The sequence below is a fragment of the Talpa europaea genome (assembly GCF_964194135.1).
Source record: "Talpa europaea genome assembly, chromosome: 12".
Taxonomy (NCBI): Eukaryota; Metazoa; Chordata; class Mammalia; order Eulipotyphla; family Talpidae; genus Talpa; species Talpa europaea.
In genome coordinates this window covers 1,182,301-1,199,761 of record NC_140079.1, presented here as the reverse complement: position 1 = coordinate 1,199,761, position 17,461 = coordinate 1,182,301, and the positions used below count along the sequence as shown (strand labels likewise).

Here is a 17,461-nt window from a genome sequence, read left to right as displayed (position 1 = left end):
AATAACCCCCTTAAATAGCTATAAATACTTATATACAGAAGACCTTCCTCCGCAGTTGCAACAATGTATCTGACAGTTGTGCTGGAAAGGGGAGAAGGGCAAATCCTGCCTGTCAGGGAAATTTAAAACTAGACTTTTCAAGCAAGCTCTGCCTATGGGACAGCCTCCGATTTTCTGAATCAAAACCTAATTTTATTTAGATAAAGAACTACTGTAAAAAAAACCACACCCACAAGTAAAAAACTGGTCATCTGTTTACAAAGTGCACTATTCCAGAACAGCAAATTCACGGGACGCAAACAGTCTAGGTGGCAGCTTCTCCCTGACAGCTCCCCTGGCCCTGGCCCTGGCTGCGCGGGGCCGTGCCGGGCGGGGGCTGCCGTGCAACTGTGCGGGCCTGGACACCTGCGCCATTAGTTCCAACACGAGAGGGCCTGGGACCTGGGGAGAAAATTGCCAACATGTGATTCACTGAGGTTACAGGTTATCTGGATAAAATTCACAGCCTGGTGCCAGTTAGTAATCCCAGCACACGCTGTCGCTTTGCAGCGAACTCTGGATGGTTTGCATTTCCTTCAGCAACTGGAGGTTCTTCCTGCTTTTTTCTCCGGGTCGCAGTTTGGCGACGTCCTTCTTGTTTGTGGACCCTGTGATTCCAGAGGACCGGCTGCTGCTGTTTCCTTCTTCATCAAGAGTCTTTTTGGTGCTTTTCAATTCCTTCTTCTGCTTCTCTGCCTTCTGTTTCTCCAGCTTTACCCAGGCATGACCAAGGCAGGAAAGAGAGAAGTTAATGAAAAACACATTCTCTTAAGACAGCTGGTGCCCTGAACTTGTACTACTAAAACACAAATAATATAGCCTGGGTTTATTTTCTTAAAGGCCTCAAATATCTGTGGCCATTGAACAGCACTTAAGAGACAACAGACATGCCGGTGGCCAGCCACACACGCACGCGGGCCATCAGCACAGACTATGGCCGTGCTGCCGAGGCACACACGGGCAAATGAGACTCTGGGGGCTTTGGGGAGAACTCGTGAAGGCAAAATAAATGACTTAAGATGAAGGACAGGACGGATTTTAATAGGTGGAGAGGACAGACACATTCTAGAGACAAGTCTGAACAGGCAAAGAAGAACGTCCCGAAGGAATGAAGAGCACAGCCACGATGTAACTCCACCCGTGCAAAAATCCCTTTTTATCCTTATTTACTGAAGCATAATGCTAAGCTGCTGTAGGTGAAGTCTCTTAGGAAATGTGTTGAATTAACACTGGTTTAAACAAAGTTCCAGGCCTATAGCTTCACTTTATTCCTACGTCACTCTTTTTAGATTAAGTCAGTGGGGCTCTACTTCACTTCCGCTGGTGACTACAACAAGCTGCTGCTGGCAGGGTGGTGACCCAGGAGAGAGGAAGGGCAACCATGTGGCAAGTTGGCCCATCACAATTACAGAAATAATTTCCTGGTATTCTTTTTTTAAGCACTTCTAAGCTTAACGGTGCAGGTTCTGACACTGACAAGAGTCAGGTTTGCACCAGCTCAGCACCGACGGAGCTGCCGTGTCCTGGGACAGTCCGTTTCTCTGAGACTGCGCCTCGCTCCCTGGGGATTCAGCCCAGAGACTTCATCTATCAAATGAAACCAACACCCACTCCAGACACCTTCCGTGAAAAGTGGACATGGCGCCACGTGCCACCTGTGCTGACCACGCACGGCTGGGTCGTGGGCATCAATGGGCCTGTTCTACTCCTGTGGCTTCTCCACCAGTCAGTGGTCCCGGCCTTCAAAACGTCGCCTCCCCTCCTGCAGGCCTCACGGCAAGTAGCCCCGTGTCACTATGTCCGAAGCTTAGCTCGAGTAGGCCCTTTCGTCCACCCCGCGGTCCCAGTGCGCGCCTGGCAGGCCCCGTCCAAGACCAGGTGGGTCTCAGCCACGGCCTTCCCCACCCAGCCCAGGCGTCGGTCAGTCTTAAACACACGAATCATCCTGCTTCCTACTGCTTTCCCTGCATCCGGAAGGAACAATGGCGCTTCATTTAATTAGTAACCTAAATAAAACTACAGTTATTTTCCACATTATATCCGAATTCCTCTAGAACGTGGAATTTCTAGATGCTTTTTACCAGACTTGGGTAAACTCAGACCCACTGAAATGCATCGTGGAAGTTAAAATTTTGTTCAAATGAACACAGGACTAGTAGGTACATCCAGCATACGACGTGCAGCGTCGCTGGTGTGGGGCCACCTGTCCTAACCCGCTGAACACCAGTTCTCAGCGATGAGCCGAACCAGCGTTTACAGCCAAGACCTAGCTCCTGTAACTCCCCGTCTACTTTATCCACAACTATATTTGGGGAAAAGAAATTGTTTTTCTGTTCTTGTTTTTTAGCCGTAAGAACAAGTAAAGAAAACCGTTACCTGAGCTTGATATTTTCGAACTTTAGTTATTTGACCGGCCTTTGCTTCCATCCGCCCCACTAGCGCCTCCAGCTCACACTCTAAGTTGTCTTTCAGCTCCACCGTCGGGGACTCCTGGATGAGCTTGGCAAGCTGTTGGTGATCGCTGCGTACAGAGCAGTGCAGGCTGGTCAGGCCCTGCGTTCCCAGGCAGGCCCAGCGCACCTCCCTCACCACGCACCACTGCATGAAAAATATCTCTGCTTCTTAAACATAGCGGCAGATTTCCAAGCCATCAGTGGTAGTTTTAAAGAATGGTAAGTTTTAAGGATGGAAGCACTGCGAGATGAGCTCTTGATTTCCAGTAACTATTATTTATATTTCTGCCTCCCCACAAGAGAATTACGTAAGTAGAAAGGAAAATCTAAGGGTCTTGTCCTTCAAACGCTTACATCCTGACTTGTAAAAGTTGAGTTCAGCTGAAGGGAATTAACAGCAAGGACCCGAACAAGGAAATATAAGTGGGACACAGACCTCGGGCTTCACAGTAAAGCAAAGCATCTAACAGGGCTAGGGAGGGGAGCGCTCACACACAACAGCTGTGTCTGTCCTGACAGCCTGCTCCGTGGCTGCTACAGAGACTGTTCAACAAGTGCTCGCTGAGCAAAGGGAAGAGGGTGAATAAAGTCAAGGTCTGAAAACTCAAATACAGTGAAAAGCCAAAAACTGCCACTCACAAGCTCATTTGCCCAAATTCATCCTGCAGCGTTTGCAAGACCTCGGACAGCTCCTCGCTGGTGCTGCTGGAGGGAGGCGGCGTCACCGACTTCTTGTTCTTGCTGCTCCGCGAGGGTGCTTGCCTGGCCAGGGGGACGCTGCTGACCACGCGGTCGTTGCACAGGGCTTTGCTGTGCTGCTTCATCAGGTGCAGGACATGCTGGACGTTGGCCACCACGGCGTGGCTGGGGCTGGTGGACTGAAGACGTGCAGACGCCACATGTGGTATGTTTGTTTTCTTTTTCTTCCCTGCCCCCCAAAAGCCTGGTGACATAATCTCCCAATTACCAACCCCACGGAGTCCGCCCTCGCCTGCGCGTGACCGCTGGCTTCCAGAGCAGTGACACCCTCGTCTCCCCACAGCCAGGGCTGCAAGTGACCCTCCTGCAAGGTACACTGCTCACGCTGGCCTCCTACTTGAGGTTCTCTGACGCTAGGCCACAGCCCTCAGCACAGAGCAATAAGGCCCAGGCATCATCCAGCCCCGCCACGACCACCTCCCGTCCAACCGGGAGGTTAGAATGAGCCATTTTCACGTGGGAGGCATCTTCCGTGCAGCGGCTTCCACCGCGCTCTTTAGCGCGGTCCCAAGAACTGTCTGGTCAGTTGTCTGGCCATTAGAAAGGGTCATTTGTATGGGTCATGTCAGGAAGAAAAGCCTTCTCCAACACTGTGCTTTGAATGCTAGAAATCACAACGTGCTATTCCAATCTGCAGACAGCTGCTAGGTGGCACCATCTAGGCAGCTTTCAAAATGCAGATTCTCAGGCACACCCCAAACTCAGTGTGGGCTTGCACATGTGCTCAGATGGCCCCGGTCAGCCGGGTCTGCAATCCCTGAGCTAAGCTGGACAGAGGCTCTTCTCACGCTGTTCAGCAGCAACACGCACAAAGACGCGCCCGCCATGTTGAAGTGATTTCAGAAATGCAAGGCCGGATCAGTATTTGAAAATCAATTTGAAAATCAATCCCTAACAACGGGGGAAAAAAAAAAAGTCAAATGACCCTATCGTTCAATGAAGGAAAGCATTTGAAAAATCCAACACAAAAAAAAGAAAAGAAAAATCCAACACAGTCAAGGCACAGGGATGTCTGCAAGGAAGACAGGAGGGTGCTGCACGCTGTCTGTGAAGCGCCTGCAGTGAAGCCGCACGGGCTGAGGTGCTGAGCGCTCGCAGCAGATGCCAGCAGGACTGACACCGTCACTTGACCCTAAGAGCCTGTTTCCAACCCAATCAGAGGTTCCATGGAGACACAAAGGCATGGCCCAAAGAGATGGTCAGCGAGGCAGCGAGACCTGATGCGGGGCCCAGGGCTGCCAGACCCAGATCATGTTTTCCCATAGGTAGTCTGTGCCTCACAGGTCTACACGTGTCAGAAAGCAGTGGAAAGTCTAGGAGCTGCTCAGACGTCACTGAGCCTACACTGTGGGCCTCAGAGAACAAACATACACAAACCAAACTAAAAATTGCCTCAAGGCTCTCGAGGGACTGCCAGCTGGACACTGAAAACGCACCCATGGACCACCAAAGGCGTGGTCAGTGAAGCGCTGATGTAACCACAACAGGCCACACTCCCTCAGCAGGCCAAGCTATGCATTTCAGCGCAGACAGGACACGAGACGCGAGCCCACATGTGAGGGCCTCGCAAAAGCAAGCGAGGGCCAGCCTGGACTGAGGACACACAGCATGTGGCCGTTTACAAGAAAACCTGTCTCTAGACAAGGCAATAGAATCGACGCTAAAAACCCACCACTGCAGGTGCACATTACCTCTCCTCCACCCCTTCTCCAAGCCAGCCCCTCTGCCTGCTCCACCCTTCGGTCTCCTCACATCACTACAGCTGCACTGGCGAGGGGAGCAGAAGGCAGGCCCCACCATTTACAGGCACTCAAGGCAAATTCAAAGAGCTGAGTAACAAACACCCCGGACCGGCCAGCTCACCTTCCCAGCAACAAACGGCATGTCACCCAAGCACAGCCTGTAATGCGGCTGTGCGGCAAGATGGCTCCGAGGACATCGCTGAGGAGAAAAGAGAGACAGTGTTACTCCCAGGCCGTTACTTGCCTTAACTTACTCACCCTCTCACTGTCACGATAAAAACTCTGAAGGAGGTAATACCCGTCCCCTCTTCCCGTGGAGAAACTGAGACCCGCGAGCCGCACCCACCCAGGGCTGCACCCACGGCCTCGGGTGCAGGTGTCAGCGACCCTAGCACGACTCCCGGCTGGTGGCTTCCGTACCTTTTCTGGTGGCTTTGACTTCTTTTTTTTAATTCTTCTTGCACTGTGCACACACGGAGTGGCCTTGTCTTCAAAGATGAGCCTATTGGCTTCCAGGCCGGTCTGCAACTAGAAAGCTACGACTGAGAACTTCTACCTTGGCCATTCCAAAGTACAAACAACCCAAGAAGCCCACATCTCATCATCTACTTCTGTGGGAAAGAGGCACAGCGCGAGACGGCCCCCTCCCCGGGCTGCGCCTACCTGGGCCGCCGTGGCCTGCATGCGCTTCCTCTCCCGCTCTTCCTCGCGGAGCTTGCCTTCCAACTCCCGCATTTTTTTCTAGTGGTAACAGTTAAAAAAATTTGTCTTAGCGTCTATCTGCAGGATTTTAACGTAACACGAGCATGCTGTAAGCTTCAGTGCAGTGAGCTTAGGCCTGCTGGTGCCCTGGACAACAGGCCGGAGCTTGCTGCAGCCAGGACATGCTGCCTGAGCCAGGAGAAAAGGATGATGGCAGATCTAGGCCAAGGAACACGCGGCGTGTGAAGGTATGGAAAATGACATCAAAGCTGAACCTGGACTTCAGTCTCTGGTATGAAATACTTCCCAAGTGAACGAATCAAACTAAAATTAGCCCAGAGGACAACGTACACCGCGGGCTGTTCGCCCCAGGAATACGCAGACACCCAGCTGTCAGCATGTTCAGAGAAGAGTTTCGAGGGTGTAAAATACAAACTCTCTCCAAATTTACACTGCTCCATATAAAAATGCCTACACCTTACTCTGCTGTAAGGCAACTTTTCTTCGTATAAATATCCAATCTCATATAATAAATCCCTTTGACAGAAATACCGCTCTATGCACTCATCACAGCCACTGACTTCCGCGAGGGCCTGCATTGCCGTCAGCTTGTTATACTCCTGCTCGAGAAGGTCCAGTTTTTCCAGTTGGCTCTGAACATGCGTTTGGTCGTGTTGTCGTTCTCTCTCTAAGGAAACCTGGAAAACAGCATCAGATGCAGCATGATCATCTATATTATCAAAAACCAAGTAACAACTAACATGTACTAACATGGAGAGAATTTAAGAAGACACCACATGCTATTCGCCTGGCCTTTCACAGAACTTACCAGGCACTGGCTGAGGAACTGGAGGAAGACAACATGAAGATGAAACCACCGGGACACCCACAGATGCAAGCAGAACCCTGTTCTCACTATGCACGTCACAGCGTGTTTCTGTGGCGAGACTGCGCTCTGGGAAGAAAGAACTGAGCAGAACCACACTTTGACCTAGTGGTGTCTCTCAGTCGAGCTCTTCACTAAGGCAACGATTTTGATATCATGCTTCCTCAGACTTCTATGAAAATTTTCATTTTTTCTTTTTCCAGGTTTAGGACCAAAAATTTCAAGTCCTATCAAAACTGAGGGCCAAGAGTCACAGGGCAAAGCATTACACTAACATAAGCAGCAGCAATACGCTAACTTGAGGCCTATTGATAAAAAACCAAAACACTAGGTACCTGAATTTACAAACAGTTTTCTTCATACACAACTAACTCTAGCAATGGGCATCCCGCCGACTGACACGTGAGCAAAATATAAAGCAGTAATTTTCTCAGGAATTTGTGTGAAACACTAACTCCAATCCGCCTTAGCGACGGATAGTTGCAGCACTTTAAATAATACACTAAGCTAAATATAGACGCAGATTTATATTTCCAGTACTGGAGTAATTCTTATTGTGCGATCCCAATCAAAATTATTATTTAAAACTGCTGAAGAAGCCACGTTCAAAGACGCCCCCTTCTACATATTCTGCGTCAGTCACGCACGGACATGCCCTCTGCCCTGGGAGCACACGTGCACGGGCTGCCAGTCCCAACCGAGAGACAGGCTGAGCTGCTCCCCCCCACCCCCCACAGCCAACAGAGAAGTGCCGCGTGGGAACCAGGAATAATCACGGTGAAGCTGAAAGCAGAGCAGAGGAGTCTCTGAGTGAAGAGAGGGTGCCCCAAAGTAAGAGAAAGGCGCGTCCTGACCCTCAGCCCCGTGCGGCTGCCAGGCACAGTCACGTGCCAATGCACAAGCATAAGTACGGGCCAGAAGCAGCGCGGCCACAAGGCCCAGAAGAGCAAGTGCACAACTGCCTCCCACACTGCCCCCACTGCCAAGGGCATGGCGCTGGAGCACGCGCTGTTGAGGCCTGCCGTACGCTGTCCAATAGCTTCCTTTTCCCCCTCAAGTCTGACTCTCCACTTTGAATGTGGACTGAAGGCAGAAACACAGGATTTCTCTTTCATGCTGCAGAACATCCAGCAAAATGTTGAGCATATAAACATTCAAATGTTGCATGCTGAGGTTAAAGATGCTCAGAAACGGTGGTCTTCATGGCAAATTCAATGTCTAGATTCGTAATAGAAAAAAGCGGTATGTTTCTCCAGCTCTCTGAGGCTGACGCTGCAGCAAACTCACAGGCCACTAATACACACACCTCTCACGGGACACTCCATGAAGAGTGCTTACAAAGCACTAAGAACCTTCCTATCGCTGCCTCACTGAAGCTTCTAAACAAATTCAAGAGTAGAGAGACACGTAATATAATTATTTGTACTTTTTGTAAGACTTCACGTCATGAAGGTGACTTGAAGAGGTAACAACAAAGGCAGCGAACAAATGTCCGGACACAGCTGACGGAAGCAACAGCCTGGGTCTCACTGCTCCACAGCAAGGCCGCTCAGGAGGCGCGGAGCACGTGCATCACCAAGCAAGCCCCGCTGGCTCCGCCGACAAGCCACATTGTCCTCAAAGCTCATACTAGGAGCTCTTCAAAATGAACCACAGATCCTATCACCAGAAGTTTAAAATCAAAGGAGAAACGATCATTTAAAATAACAGTGTGACTAGTCCCCACGGAGGGAGCAGAGGTTTTCGTTTCCATCTGATTTTTTCCTAACCAAGTGTTCTTGAGGACGCGTCACGCCGCGGGCGCCATACCTGTTTCTCCAGGACGGACGTCCGCTCCATTTCTGCATGCTTTATCATGTTTCGCATATATTCCAGCTGTTTCTCTAAAAGATTGCATTTATTCTCTGCCGCCAATAACTGAGACGTCAGTTCTAAAAATACAGAAGAAAAGCAGAACTTAGGTCACTCATTGTTTAACAAGGAACTGTTAAAAATCCTGTGGAACAGGAATTCAATCTACAGCCGACACGCACAACCCATTCCAGCGGCCCCGGCTCTTCGCGTGGCCTGCGTCATCTCTCCACAGCTGGCCGAGCCCATCTTGCCTTCGCCAGTAGACGTGCAAGACGGCAGCAGCTGTTGGTCAACACTGGAATGTCCTGCAGGTGCGCCGAGCACAGGACAGTGCCCAGGGCCTGTCCCTTACCCTCGGACAGCTTTCATTTCTCTACCAATTAAACAGACCTTGATTGTGCTTGGATTCCTCATTCTTTGAATTCTCCCTTTCTTGTATCTGCTCATCCAGTACTTTCTTATATTCGATCGTTTCCCTGGACAGGGTTTTCACACTCTCTTCTGCCTGAATCCTCTCAAGTTCCAAGCGTCGAATCTTATCTTGAAGATTCTTCAGAGCAGAAAATATGGCTGCCAAAACAAACACGGCTACTCTAAGGCAACGATACACAGGAGAAGGTTCACTGAACAGGAGACACTCCGATAATACAGCTCACGCGCGGGCCCGCGGAGGAGGGCGGCTCTTCGGGAAGAGCGATGCCCTAACTATTCAGTTCTTCACGTGGCCTCGCGCCTCCGCCCGGCACGAGCCACGCCTCGCCACGCCCACCGCCAGGGGCCCCTCGCCCTGCGTCTGGTCAGCAGGACCTCGTCCCGCCACTCTGTCAGCACGGGCTGGCGCCGCCCACGGGAGGAAAATCCCCGGCCGCCAAGCGCGCGCCTCTGACTTCCCTCGAGCCCACCTGGGTAGCTTCACCTTTCTGACTCTCCTCCCTTGGCAGCTATGTCCCAGCCCTCGCTTCTTTGCCTACTTCTGTCTGGAAAACTCCCTTCCATTCAGAGCTTCAGCCACTGCTGGACCTGTGAAGCCCTAGCGCACTAGCACATGTGAAAAGTTTCATCTTCACGTCACCCATGGGCACTTCAAATTCAGTAAAGCCGAAAGTAAACTCATCTTTCTGAAATGCTCTTTTCCCTGTAACCTGTGTCAGTCACCATCACGCATGCACCCTGGCACCCTGGCCTCAAGACTCATCTATTCCCTTCACTGCTGCTCCAGCCTCCCCCTGGCCTCTGCCCAGCTGGCGCCGCTTCGGGCTCCACTGACTTCTGACCCCAACCGAAACCCGGTAAGCGCCCCCAGAGCACGCAGGAGGGCACGGTGGCGGGGCGCGGCGGTGTGTGGTGGGCACGTGGCAGGGGTGCTTGGTCTGAGAGCTAGCTGTTAGCACCAAGTCTGCACTACTGCTTCTGGTTCGGACGGCATGTCAGTATGAAACAGAAACAGTAATTACGCTCCTGTTAGCCCTCCGGAACACGGTCTGAGCGATGCTTTGGGAGTCGGGACCCCCGGCACCTGCCCACTGTTCTTCTCATCGATCCCGCGGTAATTACGTTCGCTATGGGGTGGACAGAGAAACCACGGCCAACGCGTGAGCAAAGGGCCGAGAGAGTTCAGAAGCGACACCGGAGGGTGGCGGGAGGCCGTGTGCTGGGGCAGCTGGCGGAGGGGACTGTGCAGAAGGCTAAGTAACGTGCGCTTTAAGACAAAGGGCAATTCTCTAACAAGAAAAATTCACTGGGCGAGTACAGCATCAGAAAGGGTGCCACACCTGACGTGGGTGGGGTGGCAGGCAGCACGGACACCCCCAAGAGGCCTAGGCCCTAATCCTGGACGCGGAAACCCTTTGTGAGATGTGAAAGACTTCAACGTGGTTGATGAGCTGGGCCCAGACAGGAAGACAGTCCCAGCTAAGGCGAGCGGCCCACCCGGCGCCAGAGTGCCAGCAGGACATGCTCTGCGCAGGGATGGAAGGCAGTGGCCGGCACGGGCAGGCTCGGGCGCGGGAGGCCCGGCTGCTGCTGCTGGGCGGGTGGAGGCACAGGCCAAGTTCCAGGAGCCCTGAGGGGAGCCAGCAGCCACAGCCCCGGCTCCTCCCCACAGCCACCGAATTTGGTCAAGAATCGGACAGAGCCGGTAGCCGGCGCGCCCCGGTACGGAACTCGGCCGGACTGGCCCTGGTCCAGCTATGAAAACCGCAGGTGCCCACCAGACGCTGGACCGTGCGGCCGTGTCCCTCAGAGCTGCTGCATGCGCGGCAGCTTGTTAAGGCAGCGAGAAAACTGCAGACGGCCCGGCCTGGAAGAACTGGATCGCAAAGCGGCCAGAACACAGAGTGTGTGTGTGTGAAGGAAGAAGCGACGAGAAGCCAGGGAGGGAGCTGGCGGCTCATCCAGCGTGTGAAGCGCTGAGCCTTCATGACGTGAGTCATGGAAAGTCACTGAGCCGTTCTGCGTAAAGCGGCGGGGGATGGCGAGTTAGGCAGGGCAGACATGCGACCCGGGGCGAGGGGGCGAGAGCAGGGTGAGTGACAGGTGCGTCCGACAGACACAGCCACGCGACAGCCAGAGCCCAGCAGAAAGCCCAGAGTGCAGACAGCCCGCCAGCCCAGGAGCAGAGACGTAAGCCCGATTCCCGGGACGCGAGCGAGGCGCACGGCCCCGTGACTGCAGACTCGCTTTCATTTTGATAATCTCGTGGGTGTCCGCCAACTGAGGGAACAAGAAAGGCCTTACAGCTGGAGATGGAGCCAGGAAGGGGAGACGGCTCCTCCCCCGCCCCGGCGTGAGTGCGCAGACAGGCCCAGCCCTGGCGCGGCTCCGGTACCTCTGCTGTTGCTCTCGGGGTAGGCGAACGTGGGCTTACTCGGGGAGCGCCGCAGGTCACTGTTAAGGAAAGGCTTATCGGGCGGGTACACCACGTAAGGGGACGCGGCCTGGCGAACCATGCTTCCGTTCGCCCTCGCTGGCTCGGCCACGGTGCTCTGAAAAATGAAAATAGGGCAATTAACTTCCCAGGCTTTGGAGGAAATCAGCACATAGACACCCGCGCGCGGCACGCTCCGCTGGTGCCCCCGGCGCCCTCCAGGGAGGCGACACCTGTGCAGAGTCTCCCGGTTGTGTACACTGAGCCGTGTCACACGGCACCAAAGGAAAATAACGCCCGTGGGAAAGGAGAACAAAGCCCGCGCGGAAACACTTACGATGGGCTCACAATGAATTTAATGGTTTTTAAAAATACGCGCTGTAAAATGTCTTTTTAAGTGTCAAAAAAATCGCTTCAAAATGACCGCATGAACCTATCCCCGATAAGCCAGCTGCCCGCTGAGCATTTTTAAAATGTCCAAAAGCTGCGCAAACAGAAGGACGAGAAGGGCAGCGTCCCCGCCAGCCCCGGGCGGCGAGCACAGACCCGAGGCGCATCTCAGCCCATCAGACACCCGAGCACAAACGATTCGCACGCGCACGCCTTTCCGCAGCCGGCGGCACGTCTCTGCTCTAGGCGCTGCTCCGCACAGGGAGTGCGAGCTCTGGAGCGTTCTCCGTCATGGGGTCTTCCCACCAGACAGGCCGATCGGGAGAACTGGAGGGTTCCGGTCAAAGACGTCAGCTCCGGCTGTTAAGACAGCCGCCGCAAACGGGGCCGCCCGCGCTCGCCCTTGGGACAGCCGATCCTAAACACCAGCAGCGTCCGTGTCCAGAGAAGTGTAAGGAACACGGGATTTGCGGTAACCGTCCGCGCCATCCCAGCCACCACACTGGATCTCCGTCTTCTGAAAAACGGAAGACTCTCTGCCCGTCATCACCTTGCGGTCCACCGGCTGATTTCACGAAGTCCAAAGCATCCCCCTGCTGGCGGCCCCATCTGGGGAAGGCCCAGAGCCTGGAGGGGCAGGGACAAACCTCAGCAGTGACACGAAAACCGTGTTCACGCGCAACAAGGAGCGAGCATTTTTCACATTTTCTGGCAACTGATACCTGATTTTGGAAATGGCTGGAAATCAGGGTGAGCTTTCACTTCTTAAAATACGCACTAACACCAGTCTTGGCAAAGCACCCAGGCGGGGTCCCCGAGCTCAGCGCAACTCCGCAGAGTCCCGGGTCTTCGGACAGTGAGGCTCGAGCAGCAACGGCCACGCAGGCCCCGAGGGCGAGGACGCGTCCCTTCCCGTGGTCTCACTCGCACACGCCGCCTCCAGACGTGCCGGACCTCCGCGCCGTGCACCCTTCCCAGCACAGCGCTCTGCAAACACTCCCCCGGGCGAGTAATTCACCAGCAAATCTCCACGCACACGGCAGCGGGCGCCCTGGCTCCTCCGGACGCCGCGCACCCGAGCCAGCCGCCGCGGGCCGTCACGCAGGCGGCAAGACAGAACGCGCCGGGCGGGCTGACACGCACCCCCTTCCGCGGCTCCTCTCACGCCTCCCGGGAGACGCAAGCCGCGCTCTGTTCACGCAAGGGCCCGCGCGAGGCCCCATCTCAGCACGGCAGGCGGGGGCAGACTGGAAGACCACGTCAATCCGGACAAAGCAGCTTCACAAAATGACAAGAACTATTTTGAAATAAAAATCAAGAAATGAAAGACGGACGCCTCAGGGGCACACGCGTCACGCGCGTCTCTTAAAAACGCCGCCCAAGCCGTGGCAGCGCGCGTCGAGTGACCCGGCCTCGAGAGAGGAAGGAAATGGCCTCGCGCACGGTCCGGGGGAGTAGCCCAGGCCGTCGCCGCACAGGGCCCAGCTAGCGACCCGGCCACCTGCGCGGGGAGACCAGGTCGGCGAGCCCGGGGCAGCCAGGGCTTCCCGCGGAGGAGCGCCGGGGGGAGATCCTCAGCTCAGGGGTCACCACAGGACCAGGTTTAAAAGCCGGGACACCCAGACCCAAGGGCTCGAGCTCGCTGGGTCACCGAGGAGGAGAAGGCGGGGGGCGGCGTGTGGGCGAGGCGCCTTCGGGCGTGGGAGCCAACACGCGTTCCGGTTCTGTCGGTGACCCAACAATGAGCTAGTTCCGCAGCCAGAGCCGCTCCCCCAGCCCCCGCGCGCCCTTCCCCCCGCGTGACCTTCCGTCACCACTCAGGGTGGAACAAACCACTCCTCAGGACGCGCTCCAGCTTTGCCTCATCTCTCAGCTCTAACCCAAGGCCGCCCCCTGGCCCGCTCCCGCCAGCTGAGTCCCCACCAGCCCGATGGTGCCCAGTTGCAGCTCTTGACCGTACGCAACTTTCTTCAGCGAAGGCGACACCACATGCTCTCTTCTTGCGCCCCACACCTGGACCCCTTCCCCCAAAACTCTTTGTCCTCCTCCTCCTTTTTCTACAGGCTCCAGGTGGCCTCGGCTTAGTCCCTGCCCATTTCCTGTGGTCCCCAGGGATTGCCTCTGAGGATCCCGCCCTGTCAGCGCCCGAGGGAGCTCCAGGTGCAGACGCCCCCACCCCGCCCATATCACTGTAACTGGCATCACCGCTGACTCGGTGCTCAAGCTAAAACCTCCAGGACCGGATGGGGTCATTCCTCACACACCCCACATCTAATTCTCCAGGAAGTCTTGTTGGGGCTCCCTCTTCGGAACATACACAGAAACCGCAGTTTGGCCTCAGTTCAGAAACTCTCAGGCTGACGCAATCACCACCTTTTGTCTGGACGACCACAGCCGCTGCCCACAACTCCTGTCCCTCACCCTCCTCAGCCTGCTCTCCAGGGAGCTGCTCCGAGCGCATCAACTTCAAGTAACCAACTCAAGCAAAACCCAGGAACCGGGGCCCTGCAGTGGCTGTCCACCACAGAATAAATTCAAAATCCTGGCCACGGTTTTCAGCCCCACACAATCTGCCCCAAGGCGGACCCTGACCACGCTCTGGCCACACACCCTCTCCCCTTATTTTGCAACCATAACGACCACCTTTCTGAATTCTAGAAAGTGAGTACACACCCCACCTTCCATCTGCTACGTTTATCTTGCCTGGACATAAAGAGAGTCGTGATTTTCAACAATGAATATTTTGAAACCCGTGATAGAGCCACATAATTTAAAAACAAAACAAAAAAATCTCGGCGGGTTGGCCAGGGAGACCAATTAGGGGGTCAGAGGCCAAAGTAACAAGTGTCAACAGTGGCGACCTCAGCGCTGTACTCCCGGAGCCCAACCGAGCTCCTCAGGCGGTGTGATGCTTCCCTGCAGCCACCCACTGTTGCAAAACTGTTAGTATTTTCACTGCGAAAAGTCACATGTATCACCAACTTCCATACAGTTCACCTTGGGGATTCCTAACAATCTCTGAGTCTACTTGTTACAACTCTCTGCAGGTAAAGCCCTTCCATTGACTCTGCAGTGCCTCCCTGCTGGGTCTGCGCATGCTGAATACCTGCGAGAATACCTGCGAGCTACTGAATGTTCCAGACCCTGAAATCCCAACACAGGGGCCTCTGAGTTCCTGCTGTAGTTCGAGGTCTTTTTATGCTATCTTATGTGTCATCCGCTGTCATCAAGCTAAAATGCTTTTTAAGGTATTTTGGAAGCACCAGCCTTACTGCTGACATGGCAGTGTCTAAGCAGGGCACTGTCACGCACAGAAGAGCAAACTAAATTTAATCACTTGAGACATACTGACTTTCAAATTACAGCATTTCATGAAGTATGGCAAGCAGACTGAGGCTAAACTTTGATTTGCAGAGGGTTTATTCTTTGTGTACTCGTCATATTAGGAACCCACTTAAAGCAGAGCTTGGCATATAAAAATGTCTACTTTTTCCTATTAAACACTCTAGGAATTTCTGTCCTGGCTACTTCAAAAACAGGCGGCTGGCCGCATCACGCGACACTGCTCACCTGGACGGCCCTGGCAGGAAGCAGCTCAGTGCTCAGCAGCAGTCCCTGCACCGCCTCTAAGGGCTCTTCTGAGCTGTGCAGGGCCTGCTCCCACCCACGTTTAGCCCATCCCATTTTCTCTGTATCTCATCCATCTCCCTACTGTCACTTCAAATTGCCCAAGAAGCCTTCTTTATAGCCCAAGAGACCTAATTGTTCATTTTGTTGATCTAATTTCTGAACTCCAAAACTTCATTCACCCCTTTGCCCTAATTTCCCCTGGGCGCTCTGGGAACTTACCCAGACCCGTGCTTCTGGCCCCACCACCACAAACCCAACGCGACTAAAGGAAAGGGGACTCTGCTGGCCTCACATTCCCAGCTTCTCCCCAGGTGGCTGCCATGCCACAGCCTTACCTAACGCTCTGCTTTCCTCCCTCATGGCCTCGCGTTTCCCAAGCTTTGCCCCTCTTTCGCCGTCCACCTGAACCCACCCCGAACGCCGCTCCACTCTGACCCTCCCAGATGGCGTCCAGCTCCCTGAGCCACACGCTGTCCGGGCACCGCAACTCAAAAGGCCTGCGCTGCCTTTTCTCCGCATCTTTGTTTGGGGGCACTTCTGCCTCCCCCCCCGCCCCCCCGCCCATCCTCCCTTCCAGAACCCCGTCCCTGCCCGCCCAGCTCACGCTCGCCCCGGCGCGCGCTGCCCACGGGTGTGGCGGCCACTGCGCCCGGGAAGGCGCCCCAGTGACCCGCACGTCCCTGCTCTGCTCCTCCAGGGCCGGCCCCGCGATCCTGCGGCCTCGGCGCCGACCCTCGCGGAGTGAACGGCTGCGGCGCGAGCCCGCCCCGCCGGGCCCTCTCGCGGCGCGCCCAGGCAGCGGGGCCCGGCGGGCTGGAGGCAGCGCCCAGGAGGGCTCCCGCGGCCCGGCGCAGCCTGCGGGGAGGGGCCCGGGCCCGGGGCGGCGCCACACGCCCGGCCGGCGGGCGACTCGGCCGCTGCCCCGCGGCTGCGGACCGTTGGGCCGCGCTCCCCGGCAGGTGCGCGCCCCGGGGCCGCCGCGCCACGCGCCCGCGGGGAGGCCGGCCGCCGGCGGGGACCCGCGGGCCGCACGGCCGAGGCGGCGGGGCCGGCGCCGCCGGGGCGCGGGTCGGGCGGGCAGCGGCGCCGCGGGCGGGGAGGCGGGTCGGGCCGGACCCGGGGCCTTACCGAGAGCTGCGCGCCGGACGCCGTGGACACCGACGCCGCCATCTTCCCGGCCCCGGTGCGCAGCGCGGGCCGCACGCGCGCCCTCGCCGCGATCCGGAGCCGCCCGCCAGGGGCGACCGGGCCGGCCCCGCGGGAGCGCCGGGGTGCGGGTGCGCGCGAGGGAGCCCCCGCCTCACGACCCGGGGACGCTGCGCCCGGCGGCCGCCGCAGGCCCGACGCGAGCTAACGGACGCCCTTAGCAGCCAATCAAAGGGGCGAACGCCTTCCGGGAGTCGCCGAGGGCCCGCCCCGCCCCGCGGTGACGTCACAAGGTAGCGCGGCGCCGAGGGGGCGGCTGCGGCCGGGGGTGCCCCGTGCGCGGCGCGGGGGACCGTCTCCAGGGCGACCGTGCGGCGCGATCGCGGCAGAGTCCAGGCCAGCGCGACGTGCAAACACGCACCGGCGCCCGCACCACACGCAGGAGCGCGCGAGGCCCGGCTCCGGGAGGCCCCGGCTCCGGAGGCCCCTCCGGGAGAGACACTGCCTGCGGGCCAATAGCGAGCGGGGCGGGGCGGGGCTTAAGGAGCGCGCCCAATGGGCGGCCGGCCCCGGAGAGCGGCGCGCCCGGCGCGATTGGCCCGTGGCGCGCTCGCTCCCGCCCGCCCGCGCTGAGACGGCGGCGCGCCGGTGGGCGGGGCGGGTTTAAAGCGGGTTTCGCGCGCCGACGGCGTCGGGCTCTGATTGGCCGGCGCCTCCCACCCTTTGTGGGCGCGCCTGCGTCGCCGGGGCCGGGGGTGGGCGGGGCGCCCGGGTGACGCCGTCGCGCCGCCGGCCAATCAGGGGCGGGGACGCGCGGCCGAGGAGGAAGCGGATCCGCCGCCGCCGCGCAGCGACCCGCGGCCGCCCGCGCTGGTGTCCCTCCGCCGCCGTCGGGCCTAGGCGCGCCCGGACGTCCCGGGCCGGGGAGCGCGGGAGGCGGCCGGGCCGGGGCGCGGGCCGCGCGGGGGAGCGGCGCGCCCGGAGGCCGCGGCGG

General features: G+C 56.9%; 1 protein-coding gene across 2 annotated transcripts; it reads right to left on the bottom strand.

The window, feature by feature from the left end:
- Positions 1-516: 516 nt before the first annotated feature.
- Positions 517-11,404, bottom strand: CEP57 (centrosomal protein 57; the record flags this gene model as incomplete). 2 transcript variants are annotated; one of them, XM_084249648.1, is made up of 10 exons in its annotated part: positions 11,263-11,404; positions 8,826-9,005; positions 8,391-8,512; positions 6,277-6,393; positions 5,657-5,734; positions 5,414-5,521; positions 5,115-5,192; positions 3,132-3,370; positions 2,416-2,560; positions 517-750 (listed from the first exon to the last, which is right to left on the bottom strand). In XM_084249648.1, exons 1-10 carry the CDS (start codon positions 11,381-11,383, stop codon positions 517-519), a joined length of 1,422 nt encoding a protein of 473 aa, XP_084105774.1. In that variant the 5' UTR covers positions 11,384-11,404. The 2 variants fall into 2 exon arrangements, with proteins under 2 accessions (XP_084105774.1, XP_084105775.1); XM_084249649.1 differs by lacking the exon at positions 5,115-5,192.
- Between the last annotated feature and the right edge of the window lie 6,057 nt (positions 11,405-17,461).